Source organism: Dermochelys coriacea, chromosome 22 (genome assembly GCF_009764565.3).
Source record: "Dermochelys coriacea isolate rDerCor1 chromosome 22, rDerCor1.pri.v4, whole genome shotgun sequence".
Lineage (NCBI taxonomy): Eukaryota > Metazoa > Chordata > Testudines > Dermochelyidae > Dermochelys > Dermochelys coriacea.
The window spans coordinates 1,824,341-1,845,505 of NC_050089.1; the positions used below are offsets into that span (position 1 = coordinate 1,824,341).

At 54.0% G+C, this 21,165-nt stretch overlaps 1 protein-coding gene across 7 annotated transcripts in view; it reads right to left on the reverse strand.

The window, feature by feature from the left end:
• Nucleotides 1-21,165, reverse strand: part of ROBO3 (roundabout guidance receptor 3) — a 241,993-nt gene that overhangs the window by 106,743 nt on the left and 114,085 nt on the right. For all 7 annotated transcript variants that reach the window (XM_043500994.1, XM_038380836.2, XM_043500993.1 and 4 more), the window contains exon 2: nucleotides 10,912-11,238. In XM_043500994.1, coding sequence (XP_043356929.1) covers nucleotides 10,912-11,238 — 327 coding nt within the window. The remainder of the gene's footprint in view (nucleotides 1-10,911; nucleotides 11,239-21,165) is intronic.

A 21,165-nucleotide genomic window follows, 5' to 3' on the forward strand; every position in this document is an offset into this window, starting at 1 on the left:
ATGGCTGCGAATGCCACCACAGAATCACTTATAGCTCTGTGCATCAAATCCACTGGGCACTGGGAATGGCTTACGTCTCCAGGCGGGTGCCTCTGAGCTAACAGGAGCATCTGCAACCTCTGGGACACGTTACACTGATCTTTAAAACATTTCAGCTAGAAAGCAGCCTTTGGGAGCCCAGCCATTGTGCTGACCTGTGCCGGAAGAGTTAGCATAGTATCAAGCCTTTGTGACAATCAATGTAGGCACCAGATCAACACATCTTTGAGCCTCTTTAGAGGAGAATGGGATTGCATGGCTGCAGCTCAATCAATTTCACCCACCATTGGAAACACTGATTAACTCTATGCAAATGATTTTCCCGTTGGCTAGCAGGAGTGACACCACCCCAAACCTGAGCGTGCACAACAACGACTTTTGTGGGTCGGAGCCAGGGAAGAGAGTTAGCCAAGGGTGAATTTATCAGCAGTGGAAATTTGTAATGCAAATAACAACCCCACCATTTATCCCCCTCGGCTGAAATGTGCAAGAGACGAGAGAGACCGGACCCTCTGGCCCAAACATAACAGGCAAAAATCATCAACAGGGACAGAGCCACGTCGGCCGCTCTCTCAAGTAACAACCACAGCTGATCTGTGGCCACAAGGGAAGGGAGTTTTTCCGAGTTTCTAACTCGGAACCCAAGTGACCCTTTCACGTGTCGAACGCAAAGAGTCTAATCTGCCCAAGCACGTTCTGCCTGCAGACAGGAGGCTAAGAGGGTCACCCAAAGGGCTCCCGTTACTTAGGAAATGACTTAATTCCTTCCCCTTTGTAGCCAGCACTCATTTCCTAGCCCAGGCCCCAGCTGAGCCGCTCTCTTCCCATTTCACTGGTTTGGAAGCCCTTAAAGGGAGAGCTCTAATAACATGCTCTCACTCCCCTCACCCCTCCTGGAGCGGCTGCACTTTACCACTGGGAGGTCCTGTAAGCACTGGGAAGAGGAATTGCTGTCCAAATGAGAGAATACCTTCTAAACAAGGCTGCTGTCTGATTACAAGGCTTGGTAAGTGGCCGCGCTAGACAGTAATTCCTGCCAAAGCCCTGTCTGTGAATGCGCCAGGGGAAGACAGAGCGCTCTGGGGTGTGTGCATCACTGGTTTATTGTTATCTTCAGCCAGCTCCACAGCCCCAAATTTCAAAATCACAAGGTCAAAACATCTGAAATCCATTAGGAATTTCTAAAATTAGCCTGTCAACGCAGGGTTCCAGCCACTGCTTCCAGCACGAACGCCGACGTCCTGCGCGGGGGGAGTGACGGGCTGTCAGCATCGAGTCACGGCTCCCCCGGCCGAACTGATGGGACACCCCCAGAGACTGCTCCTGTCCCCCGGCTCCCTCCTCTCCTGGGGCAGCCCTGGGGGGGGGGATGCTGCTATTTTGTTTGTTCCCCCCGCTGCCTCCTCTCCAAATTACATAAACGCCTCCTGTCTGAGTAATGGACTGAGAAGTGACACAAAAATCAATGAACAATTCCCGTTCGGAGATGGCTGGCTGCTGTTCCAAGCCACTGCCTGGGCATCTCTGCCTGGAGCTGTCAACATGTCCTTGGTCACGCACAGATCCGGCGTCCCTTCCCCCGTCCCCAAATCTAACCCCGTGAGCTTCTGGCGTCAGACGAAGGCCATAAGGTCAGAGGGGGCATGCTCGGCTGTGGACGCTGTTCTGTGCCTGCCCCAGCTGGGGTTTGTCCGTGCTGGCAGGTGGGGGCTAGCACTGCCCCGGAAGGCAGGGGCAGGTGCACTGAAGGCCTGAACTAAGCACCCCTGCCTAGACCCAACTGCTCACTTGGGATACTAGCCGGAGCCAGATTTCCCAGCTCTCTCTTCATCTGGCCACCCACGGGCTCCTTACCCCACCCCTCCCCCCACAACAGCCCCAGCAGCTCCTGGATGCTCCTTTCCTCTGTGCTTTGTGTTTACTGGCCTAACGAGCTCGGAGCCCATTACCTCCAGAGTGACGGTCTATTCCCCCCTGCCAGGAATGCACAGGGCAGGAGCCGCTGCAGCAGGCCCAGGGCATGGCAGGAATCCCAGGGCTGCTGCGCTCGCTGCTCTCCAATAGACCAGTCAACAGGCACTCGGAAGGGGGGCCAGTCTCTGCCTGCAGCTGCAGCCTGTCCGTCAGCAACAGACAACTCACCTGGGCTGGGAGAGGGGGCTGCTGGCTGATCCCTCTACTGCGGCACACAAACCAAGCTCCCAACGGCCGGACAAAAGCCACTTCTCCTGCCGTCCTGAAGGCCCCCTCCCAAGCGCCCCCAGCACCCCGCTCCCTTGTCCCTGCTGGGTGCTAATCTTTGACCTCCCGCCATGGGCACAGTCCCTTGGTGCCTGTAGCCACTGGATCTCAGAGGAGGATCCCCAGCATCCCGCGATCTATCCTCCTGGAGAGCCAGGACTTCGCCCGTGCAGCCCAAACGGTCCATTCGCTGCTCCGATGTTGTTACTGTCACAATAAGGCCTGAGAGTTCCCAGAAGCCACATGGCCCATCCACTTCCTGTTCCCACCATCCATGAACCCAGAGCCAGAACAAGAGTCTGAACCAGAGGCAAAACTTGTGCAAGTCAAGAGCAACAAAGATCCTTTCCTGAGCAGCAACTCATTTGTGGGCATGTTTCCTATGCTACTGCTCAGAGCCCCCTGCAGGGACCAGCGCCCCACCTTACCGGGTGCAGAGGCAGAGCAAGAGATGGTCCCTCCCTGCCCGGCTCACAATCTAAATAGACAAGACACAGGATGCGGGATCCCCATTTTACAGCTAGGGAACTGAGACACACAATGATGAAGTGGCTTCTCCAAGGTCACACAGGGCGAGAGGCAGGAGCTGAACCCGGATCTCACATCCAGAGCCTTCCCCACAAAGCCAGCTTTCCTCTGAGGCATGGCATTTGTATTTATACAGCAAACTTGTCAGGCTGGGACTGTCTTACTAGATGTACCTACGGCAGGGAGCCCAGAGAGCCTCTCCAGGCACTAACACCACAAATAGTAGCGAATTATTAACAGCCAGCAAAGAGACCAATGACAGCTGTGGGAATGGAGACTGGCTAATAAATGTCTGTGCAAACAGTTGGCTGCTGGAGACTAGTCTCCATAACAAGTCACCTGATAGACAGACCAGCCTCAGCCATCCCCAGGAGTGCTCCAGCGGGAGGGGCTGCTCCCCTCTCTCCCCCCACCCCCGTGGCAGGCCTCAGCTGAGGGATCTCCATCTGGTTGTTATGGTGCATGTTGCATTTCGCCCATCCATCAAAGATAGCAGAGCGCTTCCAATGGGACACATCCAGTAGGAGCTCGGGCGAGAAGGTGCCTGTTACTTGTGGCAATAAGACAGGAATGGATCCAGAGGCTTGTGCTGGGGAACGGGAGAGCAGGAAGAGCAGATGCTAAAGACAGGCTAGCAAACAGCTGTGGGAAAGGGCAGTCTGTGCTGAGCCTGGTGTTCCAGCGTCTCTAGGGGGACATCTACGCTGCAGCTGGAGGGGCCATTCACAGCTCGGGTAGCCGGATGTCTGCTCAGGCTAGTGCACTAAAAATAGCAGGGGCCCAGGCCAGCCACCCCATACTTGCCTAGGAGCTCAGGACAGCCGCTTGAGCTGGGAATTACACCTCCTAGCTGCAGTGCAGATGCACCCTGCGTGGCCAGGGTTGTACCTAGCACGCATCAACATCCTCCAGACCCAGTGGGCCCGTTCTAACCCCCACTCTCCTTTGCCCTGAACTTTGGGAACACCCTCGCTTGGGGCTGGGCTCAGGCCAAACAGCCAGTGATTCTTAAAGCACCATCACTTAGGGTACGTCTACACTGCAAACTCCTTATGGCACCACATAGAGTCCGTACCCCACGCCCCACCCCCAGCGCAGTGTCCCTAGTGAGGCACTGCTTAGGGGAGACAAGACACACCTGGGGCTTAAGCCCAGGGTACGTATCCTACACAGCTCTCTACTCGCCTGAGCAGCACCTCACCTGCGGCAGGGAATGGCTCCGGCAGCTCCCAGCCGCCTCTCCCCTGCCATGGACCCTACATGCTGCTGCCAGCAGTGTGCAGTATCGACAGACCCTCTGTTCAGCGTAGACATATCCCTGCATTTTCAAAGCAATGGGGAAAACCCCAGCGCAAACAACTAGTTCATTAGGTCTGAATAAAATCCACTCAGAGTTCTGCAAGCTTGGGGCAAAACACCAAACCCAACCCAACCCAGCTTCTTTTCAGCAGTTAAGTTACTGAAACTTCTACCTTTGGGCTCGCCAGGCAGCTTGTCCTCAATGAGAGCCCCCAAGAAAAAAGGTTGTTTTAAAGCTTCCTCCTCAATGAGATACTCTCTCCTAGATACTCACCCTCCAACTCACTACCGATCAGAGCCAGTACCCCCAGCTGCACTCACTCATGCGACCCTCTCGTGGCTGGTCCATCAGGGGATGAGACCTATTGGTGAAAACAGGGACTCTCCCATTGCTCAAGAGGGCAGCAGGGGCCTTGCTTTTGGAGCAGAAGGTCCAGGGTTCTCGGCTCAGCTCCCCAGGGGAGCATGAGGTAGAAGAGGGACATCTGGAACCCCCCACCTGTGTCCTGCAAAGAGAACAACTCACGCCCACGCAGCCAGGAGAGACCATGCCCTGCCCTGCAGGCAGCCAGCCACTGCATTGAAGGGGGTGGGACGTGGCGGAGCACTGCTGCATGATGCCCATATTAAGAGCATTAGAATCCATCTATCCCAGTGCCAGGTGCTTCAGAGAGAATGAACAGAACAGGGCAATTACCAACAGATCCATCCCCAGTTGTCCAGTCCCAGCTTCTACCAGTCAGAAGCGAAGGGGCTGAGAACTCTCTCTTTGCCCCTAGTGGGCAACATATCACGTGACCCTCCCCTATGTCTAAGCCCTGAAGCCCATGGTGCTGCTGCTCCTTCCATAAGCCTGTGGTGCTCGTTAGACAGCTGGGCAAGGCAGCCCTTTTCCACAGCACTCCCACACCTGCTGCAATGGGATGGCCTCTGAGGTGCTGCCCCTTTCCTTCCTGGACCTGGGTCTTGTCCCACTCTGTTGCTGTTTGAACACAGGATAAAGACAGGTCCCTGCCCTGAGGGGCTTGCAGGGTATGTCTATCTTGCAATCAGGAGTATGATTGCAACACATGTAGATGTACCCAGCTAGATCAAAGCTAGCTCTAGCAAGAATAGCAGTGAAGTCATGGTGGGGCCCTGAGTGGCTGCCTCCCAGGCTGCTGTGGCTTCATTGCTATTGTTACCCAAGTTAAGCTAGCTCCTCAGGTATGTCTACATATGGTGCAGTCACAGCGTAGACATACCCACAGCCTACAGAAGGATAGCTGGTGGAGAATGGGGCAGGAAGGCAGTGCCTTGGCCTCAATAAGACCAGAGAGAGAGAGTATGCGGTGAGCGTAGTTTGTGCCATTAATGTCATAAGGTAAGATGGAAGCTGTGATGTCTGAGGCTGGTTGAGAATTTTTCGATAAAACTTTTTTCCTTGGAAAACATCAATTCATGTAAACCAAAACTTGTTGCGGGAAAGATCTCATTTCAGAAAAAAGTTTCAGATTTGTCCACGTTTCGTTTTATGCAGGATTGTTGTAGCTGTGTTGGTCCCAGGGTATCAGAGACAAGGTGGGCAAGGGAATATCTTTCATTGGACCAACTTCTGTTGGTGAAAGAGACAAGCTTTCGAGCCCCACAGAGCTGAATATGGGCTCTGCGTAGGATCAAAGGCTTGTCTCTCGCCAATAGACGTTGGTCCAATAAAACTTCACCCACCTTGTCTCGCATGTTTCATTTTGACATTTTCGAAACAAAAAGTTCAGTTTTTCAGTTAGAAGCCACAAAGCCCTGGCTGGGATGATTTAGTTGGGGTTGGTCCTGCTTTGAGCAGAGGGTTGGACTAGATGACCTCCTGAGGTCTCTTCCAATCCTAATCTTCTATGATTCTATGATTCTATGACACCCAGAGTATGGGGCTGTGTCCCTGACTATCCTGGTTAATAGTCATTGATAGACCTATCACCCAAGAACTTATCAAATTCTTTTTTGAACCCTGTTATACTTCTAGCCTTCAGAACGTCCCCTGGCAATGAGTTCCACAGGTTGACTGGGCATTGTGTGAAGTACTTCCATTTGTTTGTTTTAAACCACAGTTGGTGACCCCTAGTTCTTGTGTTATGGGAAGAGATAAATAACACTTCCTTATTTACTTACTCCACCCCAGTCAGGATTTTACAGACCCCGATCATATCTCCCCTTAGTCGTCTCTTCTCCAAGCTGAAAAGTGCTAGCCTCTTTAATCTCTCCTCATACAGGAGCTGTTCCATACCCCTAATCATTTCTGTTGCCCTTCTCTGTACCTTTTTCAATTCTAATAGATCATTTTTGAGACGGGGTAAGGAGAACGGCACACAGTATTCAAGCTATTCTGATTTAGTTGGGGATTGGTCCTGCTTTGAGCAGGGGGTTGGACTAGATGATCCCCTGAGGTCTCTTCCAACCCTGATATTCTATGATTCTATGGGCTTACCATGGATTTATATAGTGGCATTATGATATTTTCTGTCTTATTATCTGTCCCCTCCGTAATATTGGGGCACTGGAGAGGAGACAGGAATCTAGCTGGTTTGTAAAGCTCTGAAGGGCTCAGCGCTGGAAGCGTGTGCTGCTCTGAGGGGCAGCTGGAGGAATCACAGCTTCATTTTACTAAGTCTCCATTTCCTTTCTTTACTGGCAGCTTCCAGTTCCAAAGGTTTTGGGTTCTACAGACTAATTGCTGGGAGCAAATCCAAGCATCTCCAAGGCTCCAAAGCTGCTGCATGCAAGTCCTTGCTAACCTAGGAATAACTCACCCAGTGCATTTCCTTCTCGAGAGCCTTTTATAGACCTTCCTTATTTGATGTTTGCATTTTAAACAATTACCCTGGCTGCAGCACACTCCTTTGATAGCTTTATTCAGACTGCAACTTCTCAGCCCAGCCACAAATCACCTAGGCTAGTATCAGCCCTGTCTGCTTCTGAGCTCTGCTAATGCCGGGTCCCAGCCTGTAATGTCGGTGACTCAAGGGCTTACAGCAATGACATTTCATTTCCTATGCTGCCGGTGACTTTACATGGCCTTGTCATAGGTAACATGGTCATTTATCTTGTGCCACCATCGCCTGGCTGGGGTTTGCACTGTTTGTTTGCAGATCTTTGTCTCTGTAGAGCCATTAGGGAAGACAATGGGGTCAGGACACCAAGGAACAGCACAGAGGAGACTGGTTGGGAGGTCAGGGCAGATAAATACAGCCAGGGTTTCTTTGGCTGGGGGAGTACAGAACCCCCTCAGAGAGCTGGGAAAGACGCATCACAGCCTGCCTGGAATGCAGTCTGCCATTGACAGCTGTGGACAAAGCGGACTAATCAGGAGTGTTTGTTCACCTCGGTGTCGGGAGCACAAAGAAACAGCTGCAGATAGGCCAGAGAAAAGAATGTGATCACAGATATGAGTCTCTCACTGTAGCATATGTTCTTCCAGCCAAAGGGGAGCGCATACCTGGGTGCAGAGGGACAGAGATATTTCCAAGGCACTGGCCCATTACCGTGCTGGGGGAATTCTCGGAGGCTAATCCTGAAGGTATGTGCAAAGACCCCAAGTCAGGAATGGGTGATTGATGGGCTGGGCTGTTCATAGGCTGACAGCTCAGGAGCACAAAGGAATCTAAGCAGGAGAAACCCTTCTCCTAAACGAGGCTAAAGAGCAGAGGCTGCCTATGGCAATTAGGAGCAGATCTGCAGCCCTTAGAGCAATGAGGGAAGAGCAAAGCCCTCAGTAATCCACCCCAACAGCTCCCAGGTCACCAGTAGTCAAGAGACCGACAGACTCCAATTTGATCTCGGACCCTGTTCCAGTGGTGCAGTGCGCCCAGCCCAGCCTGAAACACTGCTTCAAATGGGACCTACGAAGCAGGTCGCTGTGCCAGCATCAGCAAACTAAACCTGTCAGAGCAAGCCTAGGCGCTGCCTCACCCCTGTGTCTGGGGTTAATAGTCAGTTGTCCCAGTGTGAGTGAGCTGAAAACAGTCAATGGGACTGTTAAAGTCAGAGGAGCTGGGGGCTCAGGGCAGGTGCAGCTCTGAAACTCCATTCAGCTCACTTCTTGAAACTGATGAGGTTTCAAGCCAGCAGGGTCCTTTTAGCTTCCAGGTGCTGTCAGCTGACATTGCCTCTCTTATAATTCACTCTCTCCAAGCCCTGCTTACTCCACAGTTCCCAGGGCAAGGCCCCTGGATCCTGCACTGACGGGAGAGTCTGTACCTGCTTCGTTGAAGTTTAAAGTGGAGGGTTCTGGAGAATGGAAAGTGAATCAGTCCACCTAGCAGCCGCTGTTATTGCTTTGATGCCTCCTTCTGTTTGCTTTACACAGCCCCCACCCACACTTTGTTTGTGGCACGGTGCAGAGCTGGTGTGTACAACCCGCTGAGGCATGGCAGAAGCCAGCGGCAGGGGGCCGTGGAGGGTCAGGCAGCTGGGGACAGGGCAGTGAGTGGGACAGCTTGAGACAGTAGGAGAAATACTGGAGCTGAACAACACTGGAATAACTCCCTTCAGGTTTCGGAGTTAACGTCCCACTGAAACGAATGGGCTCCCTGAAAGCTATTGTTTCAGGCTGGCTGCAGACTCAGGCAGACAGCACTGCATCAGTTCACACTTGATTCCAGACAGGATGTGAACACCCACAAAGGCCAGGAACAGATGTTTTTATAATGCAAAATGGAACAAGGCCCCTTAGTGAGGAACGGATTCTGCAGCCAATCCCATGGAACACAGAGGGCTCCAACTAGCACCAGTGCAGATCTCAGGGGAACGGGATAATGGGGGGGATGTGGTGAAGTGGCCCCACTTGGATTGTGGCAGGGGTGGGGTTAATCTTTGTCCCAAGCAGGCGCAAGGACTGATGAGGCTGCAGGACTGTAGTGGAGAAGAGCCCAGCAGGCATCTGTGCTCAGGATGCCCCGGGGGAAAAATCCCTCTGCTTTCCAGAGGCAGAGAGCAGGGCAGGGAGGGAGTGTTTGTGAGACAGGCAGGTTCCTGCAGGATGCTCACCCCCCATCTGACTTTTTACTGCATTTTACTTTTTCTGCAGTAAAAACAGCAGCCATGAGCTAAGTTGCAGAGAGTCACATCCTCATGTTCCATCTAAATCGCACCAAACCAGTGTATTATCAGGATGCTATGAAGCCACTCCTGTCCTTAGAGTATCCACCATCATTGGATAAAGAAACAGATCTTAAGACTTTTAAGAAAATTTTGTTTGACAGCATTCTGCCTGGCAAGGAACCACGTATCAACAGCTGTATTTGTGAAATCTCTACTTCTATTGTTTGGCCTTTGTGGTCCCTACTTCTCTATTGTTTATCTGTGTGGTCTGTCTGCTTCATTTATTGTTTGTCTGTTGCATAACTCATTTTGCAAGATTTGAATCAACTGAAGTGGTGGGGCGTGATTGGTTAAAGAAGTGTTTTATAATGAGCTAGGATGGGTGAAAAATACCGTTTTGTAGGACTTTATTGTAAAATGACTGGTTAAGGTACAGCTAAGCAGGACCCCAATTTTAACTATATAAACTGGGGTCCAAAGGGAAGTTCTTCAGAACCTAACTTCAGAACACAGCCCAAGGTCAACGCTGCCAAAACCACCACACCCTGCTGACCATACTGTGCAGAAGCTGGAGCCTCAGACAAGGTGATCCTGACTGGCCCCCAGGAAAAGATTGTCTGCCTTATTAGGAGTGGTGAGCATTGTATGCTTAGCGTGTGTGGTCTGTTGATCAACTGTTAATAAATATAGGTGATGACTGTGTCAGGCTCTTTCACTGGTAAAAAGCCCCACAGACCCATAGAGCCCTGAGCCCACTGGGAAAGGGTGTTAGCCCTGAGCCCATGGAGGGGTAGAGTTGGGTCCCTTACTCCCTGAATGCCCACAAATGTAGGGGGCTGGGAGCCCTAAATTGTGCAGGTAACACCCGGAGGCCCCCTCTCCCTGCGGGTCCAACCTATCTCCCTTTGCTGGTCTGCACTATGGGACAGGAGGCTTCCTGCTGGAAAACGAACATGCCGCAAGCAGGGCTCAGGGTTTCTCCTGAAGGGGCTGAGGCTTGCAGTGCTGGGCAGAGAGTGCTGCTATGGGCTTGCTGGGGGTGCCCATCAACTTGGCAACTCTTGCAAGAGAATCGTATTTGGACGGCGGGGCTTGGCTGGGAAACCAGGATCGATGAATGCAGAGAAAGGCTCCAGCCCAGACAGACACAGCCCAGCCTCCCCAGACCTGTGCGGCACAAAGCCAAGAGCGCTGTGTAAAGGGCCCCGCCATGTTAACTATTCACAGAGAGCTAGCACGGCGCTAGCCCGCCATGCCCAGCACTGAGTGCTAGCAGGCGAGGGCATTACACCATCATACATTCAAACATCCCCATTGCCCAGTGCCCATAACCACCACAGCCAGCAGGGCAACACCGACCCACCATACCAGCCAGCAGGGCATGTGTAGGAAGGCACCAGCTCCCCTCTCGGCAGGAACGCACTTATCCGGCAAGGCAGCTGGCACGAGCACACAGCAGAGCCCTGGCCAGGCTGAGCTGTGCTGCCACTCAACTGCCTCTTAGCAGAGCATGTAGGAGCCAGTCCCAGCGGGAAAGTCTAACACAGCCGGCAAAGTCGTCAGGCCAAATTCTGCCCTGGAGACCATAACATGATTTCCCACAGCCTGAGCCCTTTGCATGGTGCAGGCCCAGCAAAGCATCCCAGAGGGGGCAATGCCAATTCAGCAACTCCTAGAAACAGCTCGCTCCACCCCAGAACCACCTGGGAGCTTGCTCAGAACCCCACTCACTGGCCACCTCCAGCGACGCGTTCCGGCTCACGGCCTCTCCCAGATAGTTCCTGGCCACACACACGTACATGCCCTCGTCGGGCTTGCTCCTCCTGCCGTGGACGATGCGCAGGAAGAAGAGGGAGCCACTAGGCAGCAGCATGCGATGGGATCGCGGGTCCTCCTTGTCTGTCTCCACCCGCTCCCCATCCTTGTACCATTCGATTATCGGGGTGGGACGCCCCTCCGCCTTGCAGTTCAGCGTCGCTGGCTCCCCCTTGGAAACGATGAGGTCAGAGGGGTGCTCGACTATCCTTGGAGAAAAGTCTTCGAGCCGAGGGCGGGAGCCTGAGAGGCAGAAGAGAGAACAGAAATCAGGGCGAGGGTTCCAGCTGGGAAGGGCAGAGCTCCCAAGGGGATTAACAGTCACGCCGCTGGGAATGGAGACAACGGTCCTCAGCAACCCTGAGCTCACAGGGCTGTGTGGCCCCATAGCTGGAGATGGGCACTCTGTACCTCAAAGCAGCCCCCTGAAACCCCCATATTCACCCTATCATACAATTATGTACATTTCATACAAACATGCCACGTAAGATATTTTATGAAAAGTCAGGACCTGCTGAAACCCATTGTTCTGTCCAAATATGTCTATCATTAGTGCGTATCAAGTTATGAGATTTGGCTGTATGGTTGTTACTGAAATATGTTGTAATTTGCTAGTGACATGCAAAGGAGATGAACCACTCCCAGGAGGGTGTTCGATGAAAATTAATCATCAGGGGAGGTGTAATCAAGGGATTTACAATCAATGACAGCTGCCCAAGCACCACACAATGGGGACTGCTCAGCTCTATGACTCAGTTGCAGAAGACGACACCAGGGGGATAGCTCCAACCTGTGACTCTGCAAAGCCCACCAGGATATGTCTGGGCTGGTGCTTTCCAGGCACCTGGACTGAGAGTGTAAAATAAGAGTCAGTGGCATCATGCCATGGCCTTTCTCCTCCCCCACCTACGCTGGAAGCAACAAGAATGCTGGGAAGACAAAGACTTCAGCTGAGGGGACTGGTCCCAGGCTTAACGGAGAAGCTTGTGTATTAAGAACTGTAACATCCAGTGGGGTGAGAAAACTGCTTGATCTAAATACTGCCTAGTGCAATAAGATTTCAGATTTCGACTGTGTGCTTACCTTTTATTTTCTTTGGTAACTATCGCTGACCTTTTATGCCCACCACTTATGATCACTTAAATCTATCTTTCTGTAGTTAATAAATCTGTTTTATATTTTACCTAAAACAGTGTGTTTTGGTTGAAGAGCTTGGGCTATCTCAGCTCAGTTTACAAAGGCTAGTGCATATCCTCTCCACATTGAGGGAGGGGTGCACTGAGTAATAAACTTATGCTTAGGCTTCTGACCAGGGCAAGACAGTAGTACAGCTCTGAGGTGTAAGGCTGGGGAGATTTGGCTGGTGCCTTTCTTTGTGTGATTCATGAGTGGCTGTGGGAGCATTCATACGAGCTAGCTGGGTGTGGGGCTCCACCATGCGGTTGTACTGAGTGGTAACAGTGCCTGGAAGGGTTTGCTGCTTGTCACTAGCAAAGCACTGTGAGAGACAGCCCAGGCTGGAGACTTAAGGGGGCATAGCAGTACCCCAGTTCCAGGTTGTCCCCTGGGGACTCCATCACAGGGGGCTGGGACTCCAGGAATCTACCCAGGCAGCACCAAGAACACTAAACGCTGAGTGACAGGCTCATATTCTCAGATTTCTGCACCATTTCCCGATGGCCTCTCTGCATGCTGGAGTCCAAGACCCGGGGAGCTCTTTGCTCCTTTTATCGTTAGTTTCGCTTTCTGACCTATCGTCTCACTGAAGCCAAGTTCTCCTGATCCCTTCTAGGAGAATACGCTACAGCCCATACTCAGAGATGGGGAAAGGAGCAGAAGGGGAGCCCCAAGGCTGGTGGGGCCAGTGCACAGGGATCCTGGGAAGAGACTGGAAGAGCGGACCACTATTGATAAGTCCTTGGGTGGCTGCCAGGAGCCCTGGTGGAAGTGAGCTGTCTGCAGCTCCTGGCTCTGGATCTATATTTAGCCCTGGCTCACACACACCATGGGAAACCGCACCACATAGCGCAGGTGTGCCCGGAGGAGTCACCCTAGGACTGTCCCTGGACTTCCTGCCCTTTAGAGATCAAAGCGTGAGCCTCAAAACTTTTACACCGGGACGCCTTTCTTACCACGGCAATCGTCACACCAGGAGCCCAATCATCTGCTGAGGTCAGGGCAAACCCACAGCCAGGACAAACCCACAGGGACATTACAAGAGAGGGGTAGAGAAGTCGCACGCACCAGCAGCTCGCAGATGAGAACTTCATTCGACAGCTCCAGCTCTCACTGCATCGTACTCATCCGACACCCCAGCTCAGCCAGGCTGGATTCCAGGCTCCCCCAGCTAGCAGGGCAGTGGCTGCCTCTTATGGGCCCAACACACCGGGCTAGGCCAAGTGAATGGCCCCTCAAGGTTCACAGCCTGCTCAGCCATCTTGCCCCGTTTGCTCCATGGTAGCAGAGAACCACACTACCCTAGTTCTCAGGAAGAGCCTAGCAAGCTGGCTGGTTGGGACATGCTCAGACAGGAGCATTTTATTCATTTTCCTGATAGGATTCATGGGGAAAGCTCGACTGTTCCAGACTCTTCCAATGTCCAGCTCATGGCACAGCCACTTTGAGAGCATGCGATGCCTGCAACCTGCCCTGGAGACTGCACCCTCAGCCTTTGGCACGTCACTCCCAGCAGAGTCTCAGTCTGGACTCTGGTTAAGACGGGGCATCCCTACGACGCTGGCACAGCTTCCTGCACATGGCCATTGCTGTCAGAGCACCGAGACCATCACACCCAGCTAAGGGGAGAGGGAACTCAGTTGTCACGTCTAAGCTAATCAGTGAATTGGGGTCTCAGTCCAGCTTCTCTGGGGCAAGTGTCTGTATCATGAAATTACCATGCACCTGGCACTGGTGCTCAAGTCTCAGCAGATAGGCAAGAAGCAAATGGCCCATGGAGGGTGCGGTGGGGTGGGCAGGGAGGCAGTGGGGGAGGGGAGTTCACACGCCACCAGCCTTGCTGCACTAGGGGCAGCTCGCGGATGTCAGACTGATGGCACGTGATCTGCCCCTCATCACTTGAAAGGTCCCTTAGGGGGCATCTGCAGACTGATGAGAGATGCTGGGATCCAGGGGTGCCAGAATGGGGGGGGCAGGGGGCCATGCTCCCCCCCACTTTTAGGATGCTTCCGCAGCTCCTGCTGAGATCCTCATCGCCCCACAAAAGGAGAAATTATTGTTTTTATTTAACATTAACCCCTGATTACTATCAAGGAATAATTACCCAGCAAGTTCAGCGCTGCCGGGCTGATGACCGTGTGTGACAGCAGCAGCAGGAGAAGGGACAGGAAGAACCTGGCAGGGCTGTGGTAACTGTCAGCCAAGAACCCCAAGAAAATGCCTTTTCTGCTCACCTCGCTGGAGAACTCGGTGCCCCGCCCCCTGCCTCGGGGCTGGCCCTGACTTCTGGCATCCACACCACTAGCCATGCCTTCCTGCTGAGACCTTGTCAGCCAAACAGACATATTCACAGGAGGTATCTGGGCAGCTGGCTAAGGCACTGCAGGGGGGTGGATGGGGGCGGTTCTCCGGGATCCCGCCCTGCCCGAGTGCTGCCCACGCACCTAAGCGACAGGCCGTCTGTTGGGTCCCCTTTGTGTCACGTGACACCAGGCGACGTGGCACGTCACACACTGGTGCCTCACTGTGTGGGGTGTGCCCCGTTTACCAGACAGCTGTGCAACTGGAGTAGAAGAGCCCAAGGGGCGCTGCAGACCGTGCGAATCCTGTGAGTCAGCGATTATGAGCCCACACCGTAGACGCTTTCAGCACCTTAGACAGAGCATTGCACAGCGCAGCATCACCATCTGACTCTGCAGCCACTTCCTTCCTGCACCTCCCAGCCGCCCAAGGCTGAGACAGTGAACAGTTCTGGTCCCCGCCCCTGCCAGAAGTGCAGAGCTAGCTAGGAGTGCATGGAGATTCATTGAGGGGGAGGACTTAGGGCAGACACCTTTTAACACCCCATTCCTTCCACCTTCTCCCGGCTCATCACAAGCAATGCCAACGGCCTGTGGGCATCCCCAGCCTGGCCTACGGATTACAACGCCGGGGCCAGAAGGGCTCCGCTGACCCTAAACAAGCTGTATCCCTAGCCACGTGAAGTGGCCACGGTTTTTGGCCTGGTGTTTTTAAAGGAACACCAAGCACCTAACACAACCAGTCACGTTGCTGTCTGCAAAGCCTGCCCCTGCTATTCTTGCATTGGAGTAATGCCTAGGAACTCCATCCATGGACCAGGCCCCCTGTGCCAGGCACTGAGGGTCACAGGGCACACATGACAGGGCTGTACTGGTGAGAGAGAGACAGCTCTCAACTCATCTGCTTTGCTCATGCTGGGCATTGGGAAGCAGCATGCGTGGAACTGGGGTACTATCTGCCCTGTCTAGCCAGTTTCTTCCTCATCTAATCACCCCGCACTAGGAGCCAAGAGACCCTGCTGAGCAGCGAAGGAGTTCTGTGGACACGATCTGGGACAGGCTGTTTAAAGGGGCTCTATCAGAAAGTGTGTTTGTACATGAGTCCGTTTAAAAGAGCCTCAAGACATCAGAGGGCCCACGGCCCTGTCGACACCAGGCTCCTGCTCAGGGACTCTCATGCCAGGGACCCGGATCAGAAGCAATTGGCTGGCTGGAGACGTCTCCAGAGTCTGCAGATAGCCTGGTCCCCAGTCGGGCTGTGGAACAGCCATCACCTGGAGCCGCACTGTGTCCCTGCCAGAGATGTCAGCTGAGGGTCTCCGGCTCATCCCCACAGCTCGTCCCCTCCTCAGCATCCCACCCCCTGAGCCCCGATCCATTAACACCAAGCCCTGCTCCCTCCCTGCTCATGGACCCCTTATGGTGAGATGGCCCATTCCCTCCTCTGCCCTGAAAGCGCAAGCTGCCCTCTGTGGGACACCAGCCTGTACCAGCCAGCCTGCTGCTTGTGTCTCAGAGCTGCTTCTGCAGCCACAGGGGCTCCGCTCTGACTCTTCCTCCCAGTAGCCCTGCAGAGTCCTCCTCAAGCCTGCCAAATCATCAGCTGGCTAAAGCATGGTGGGGCAGAGCAAATGTACATGTCTGTCTTTACACACACACACACACCCCACAAACCAGGGGCATGTTTTAGATCTAGCCCTTACCCTTGCTAGGTGGGCGTGTGCAGCCTAGACTGCCAGCTCTTTGGCAAGGTCTGCATCATCCCCAGCAGCTGCACAGAGCTCAGCACGAAGGGTCACACTCCAGCAGGGAACCCTGGGGATACTGCAATACACCTGAAAACCGAAGAGCCCCTGCGACTGCCATCGCAAGCTGCATCCATTCAGCCCTGAGAACCCCTAGGGGAGCTGTTAACTTAGCTCGCGTTGTTGAGCCCAGTTCTGCCCTCAGCCCCGCCCCGACCCCCACTGAAGACAGGGAGATAGCCAAGGTGTACCTGAGAGCAGGGCCTGCCCCTAGTGAAGATGCACCAGGGGGACAGAATCCAGAGGAACTCTGAGCCAGAGCCCCAGCCCAGTTTGTGGTGCTGACCCATGGACAGAGCACGTCTGACCTGGACTCACCAGCAGTGAGCTGTCAGCTCCCATCACGGCTACCGACTGGCCAGCTCACACCAGGGAAGCGTTAGACTCTCTGCTTGGGTCACTGGGGCACGGGCGGGGCATTCAATCGCCTTAAGCCAACTAGATTGAGAAGGGCACCCTTGGGCCCATGTAGATGGAGGAGCAGAGACACAGATCCACAGAGTGAAACCCTTCTAGCCAGCACCAGGGCAGGCTGCAGCCCCCCCAATGCTCAGCAGCAATCCATGTTTTGCTGACCTGCCCAAATTCCAACACTCAACTCAGCGTTAACTCCAGAGAACCTGGACCCCCTCGTTTTTATTGCTAATTCTGTACATTACCAGAGTGCCCAGCAGGCCCCCTGGTTCTGGGGGCTGCAAGACAGTGACAGACAGTCCCTTCTGACCTAAGGTCAGATTTCCAGGAGCTCCCAGGCTCCTCAGAACAGGTCCCGTTGATCCACATGCTCCAAGTGACTCGGGGACTTCAGAAGATCCCATCCTAACTAGACAAGTCAAAGTGGGAGGGATGGGAAGGGACTTGCCCAAGGTCACAGCAGATCAGTGGCAGAGAAGACAATGAAACCCAGGTCTCCGACGAGCCAGCTCAGTCAACAACTCCTCATTCTCCCCTTTGCTCCCCACCCCCATGCCTGCTGACGTCCCCTTCCTTCCTGATCCTCTCCCCACCCCCCACTTTTCTTTATTTCCTCTGCTCCTGAGTGCCCTCCCGCTCCCAGATCTCATATCCTTCCACCGGAGCCCACAACAGCCTGAAAAACATCCCCAGAATCTGCTTGGAAACAAATGGCTATGAAACCCACAGGCACTGACTGCCTTGCCTTTGGGGGCCTGCCAGCACCTCCCAGCTGCGCTGGCATCTCACCGGCAAATGGCAGCCAAGGAGCTTGCCAACCACACAGCCCCAGGGACGCCCCCAGGATGGGACTGGGCTCCGCGTCTCTCATGGCAAGAGAGAGCACTAGCTTTCCTACTGTCCCACACTGGAAGGAGAAGCTAGCATCTGCAGCTGTGCCAAGCCATCAACCTCACCAGTTCGCCATATGTTTATTCAACCAGTCGGTCCATAGGGAGCATGACCCTCCACCTGTGCATCACGCGGCTCTCCCAGGAGCACGTTACATGCCTCTCACAACACACAAAATACACCACATTGATTAAGCACCAACGTTCTCGGTGCTGGACAAGATCCAGCCTTAAAGCCAGGCCCCGGGCTAGTGAGCTGGGCCCCCAGGGAAGGACAGAGCTCGCACTGTACATTAATGCTGTCATTGACGAGGGCTCGCTGCCGACTGATGGCCCAGATACACCAGGTTAATAAACTATTTATAGATGTTTTAATAAACGGTTCATCAGTTGTGAGAGAGTCCAACAGGCTGCTTCTAGCTTTCTAGAGCACATCCTACTGCTCACCTCTGGGCTTGAAAAGAGCTCCCAGCCATGCATTAACCCTTTCTAAACAGAGTCTTAGTACAGTGTGGGTGCTAACCCCCTTCACAGGACATCCCAGAAGGAGGGACTGTTTGGAGGGGACTGGAACAAGCTGGGAAAGCAGTGGGGTTTGCCTAGTGACATATTCACCCAGTAAGTTGCTCTAGCAATACACTGCTGGCTCCTAAAGTTTTTGGCTTCATGTATTGGATCTGGGAGGAGGGAAACGGGCATGTTTCTAGCCACCAGCCCTGCAGACTCAGCCAGGCATCTCAGAGTCGTGCTGGGCTTTCTCCTGCTCCAGCATCCTCAGCAGCAGGAAGGGAGCCACAGGGTGAATTACGCTCCACCCCCGTGGGACCCATCGGCTCAGAATTATGCCCTCTGCTATGATGGCTGGCGGCACGGAGATCCCCTGGGGCTGCATCTAGCCTGCAAAGCCTTTCATACCGGTGGAGAGAATGTGCGAGGAGGAGAGCACCCAGTGTGACTCTTCGAGCCTGGCAGAGACCGCAGGGCCAGCAGCTACACAAGCCCTGCAGGCTGCTTCTACACTCGGCCCCAGAAAGACAGACAAGCTTTGGGAATAGCCGAGAACCAGCCTTTAATACTCATTTTCTGCTTCAAGCTCAAGTGTGTTTGTTGCCACTTCTCCTGCCCGACGAGGAGCCTGTTCACAAGCTCACTGACACATGGCCCCTGCGGAAACATCAGACAGCTGGGAGGTGCAGGGCTCGGGGTAGGGGGTGGTCTAATTTTCAAACCCTGGAGCAGCACAATCCTGACAATTGCCTCTAACTTCTGCTGCTAATAACAGACCAGAACAAACCCAGGGAGAGAGAAAGGAGGGCCGGGAAATAGGAAGCAGATGCAGATTTGAGGGCTTTGAGAAGAACAGCTTCTGCCAGACGGAGTCGGTAACGTCACAATTCTACCGTGAAGCGGCTGCACGTGGGATACATTAGCATTGCTATTGCAGCTCACATCACCCTTGACAAATTAATTCAAGCAGGCCTGGACCGGAAGATGGCCACGTGGAGTGAAAACTGCAGGGAGGGTCCTGCAGGGAGCAGCGGTGGTTGCGCACTGTATTTCACAGACAGGGAGGGGAGCAAACATCAGTCTGATACCATCTGGAGGCAGTAGCTCCTTTTACACGGACCTCCCCCACACAGCCCAGCGCCCAGGTGGGTTCTTCATATTCTATTTGTTGTGGAATGAGCAAAAGACAACAGAGGTGAAGTGGGAGGAGCTGCGGAAACTTGTGAGATGGATGAAGTAGCACAGGGACCCGGAGAGATTAGAAACAGAGCTCCCACCAGGGAAAAAGCAACCTGCCTCTGCGGAAAGCATCGGACCCACAGTCAGTGGGCAGGAGAAGCCAGGTACAATGGGAAGCCAGCACAGCAGACAGACAGGTAGGGCATGGCAGGGACATGATGGGAACCCACGGGCATTTGAGCAGTGCTAACACCAAGGGCAGAAGGATCAGTTAGGGTAAGAGTTGGGAGTAACACGGTTTGCACTAAGACACTGGAAAAAATGCTCTGAAAGCGAGATGCATCAGGCAGCAGCATCCCCTCCAGGAGAAGGTGGTCAGAGCCCCACCGCTTGGGGCGTTCAGAAGCAGACTGGCCAGAGGCAGGGAAGAGCACGTAACACCGCATTAGCCCTGCAGGACTGTCGGATCTCACAGTCCCCACTGAGCATGATCCAGAACCGCCCCCCCCCCCGGGCACTGCCAGTTCCCACAGCAGCTCTGCGGGGCTGGCCCATGCCGTCAGGGCTAGCTCAGAATACTGCACTAGCCCCATTTAGCTTCTTCTGTAGCCTGTCTGCTTCCAGCCTCCCACGTTCCCCAGATGCGGTGAATCCTCCTGCAATGCTAGGCATAGGTTTGCACAGGGGACAGACTCCGGGAGAATGCATGGCACCTGGGCCCCTCCCTTCCTGCTCCCTCTCTCAGGCACACAGCGCTTGGCTTCAGTCTGCCAATCTCCTTGGCACGTGAGCCAGGCCCCAGCCCCTCGCCCAACGCTGAACTGTAGGGCCTGGCTGACAGCGTCAGAGAGGGCTCCCAGCTGCCGAGAGCAGAGGCACCCCGCTGCTCCCGCCTCCCTCAGCGGGTCAGATGCCGGACGCGGCCCTGCAGCTGGGAATACAGGAAACAAAAGCTCCCCCATCCCCCTGCACCACGGCAGGGCCAAGGCTAAATATTTACTTAAAGCATTTTTGCTTTGTGAGGTCACGGGGCCGGCCTGTCCCTGCTCTGGGCTGGGCTGGTGTCTTCCCCCCAGGCACACCCAGGCAGAGGCAGGGCAGCCCCACTCGTGCGCTGAGCTGCCTGCTTGGAACAGCCCTCCAGCCCAATACTGCAGCTGCCCGGCTCACAGCCTCGGCTCAGCTGCACAACTCACACCGCACCTTCCTCCAGAGCCTCTCCCGTGCCCAGCCTCGCCGACCCCATCCGGGCTCTCCCACCCTGCACGCGCTGGCACCCTTCCTTCGCCAGCCCAGCAAGGCCCTGGGCAGCCGAGGGGCCGTACGCACAGTGCCAAGCACCAGTGACGGCAGAGTCCCCTGGAGGCTGCATGGCTTTAGCAGAGCTACTGAGTCATTACCAACAAGGAGCTGAAAAATAAACTGGTTCCAATTTAAAACGACAACAACCCACATGAAGGCCTAAACTTACTATAGCCCACCAAAATCATCTCAACAATATGCTGCTGCAATTGGCTTGCCTCAAATTTCGCTGCGTTAAAAGGGAGCTGCTTTCTTAAATACACACAGCATCAGGGGGAACCGCAGGCATTATCCTGTTGCAGCGGCACAGATTGCAGTAAGCAGCGGTATTTTCAGCAGTCTTTACACGAGCCTGCGCTGGTAGGGAGGTTTGTCCAGAAGCGAAAGCCTCCAGATTCCATTGTTCAGAAATGCTTTTTCCTTAATTGGCCGAGCTCACGAGCTGTTATGCTCAACTGGACGACATATCTCGTGAGCAAAACAGAAGGTTTGGCTAATTAAATTCAGGGTGCCTTTCCCTTCCCCAGCCAGATGCTAACAAGCTAGCAGTGTTTGCCTGCAGCACCCCAGCCTGTCAGTTCTGTTGACCCCCAGATA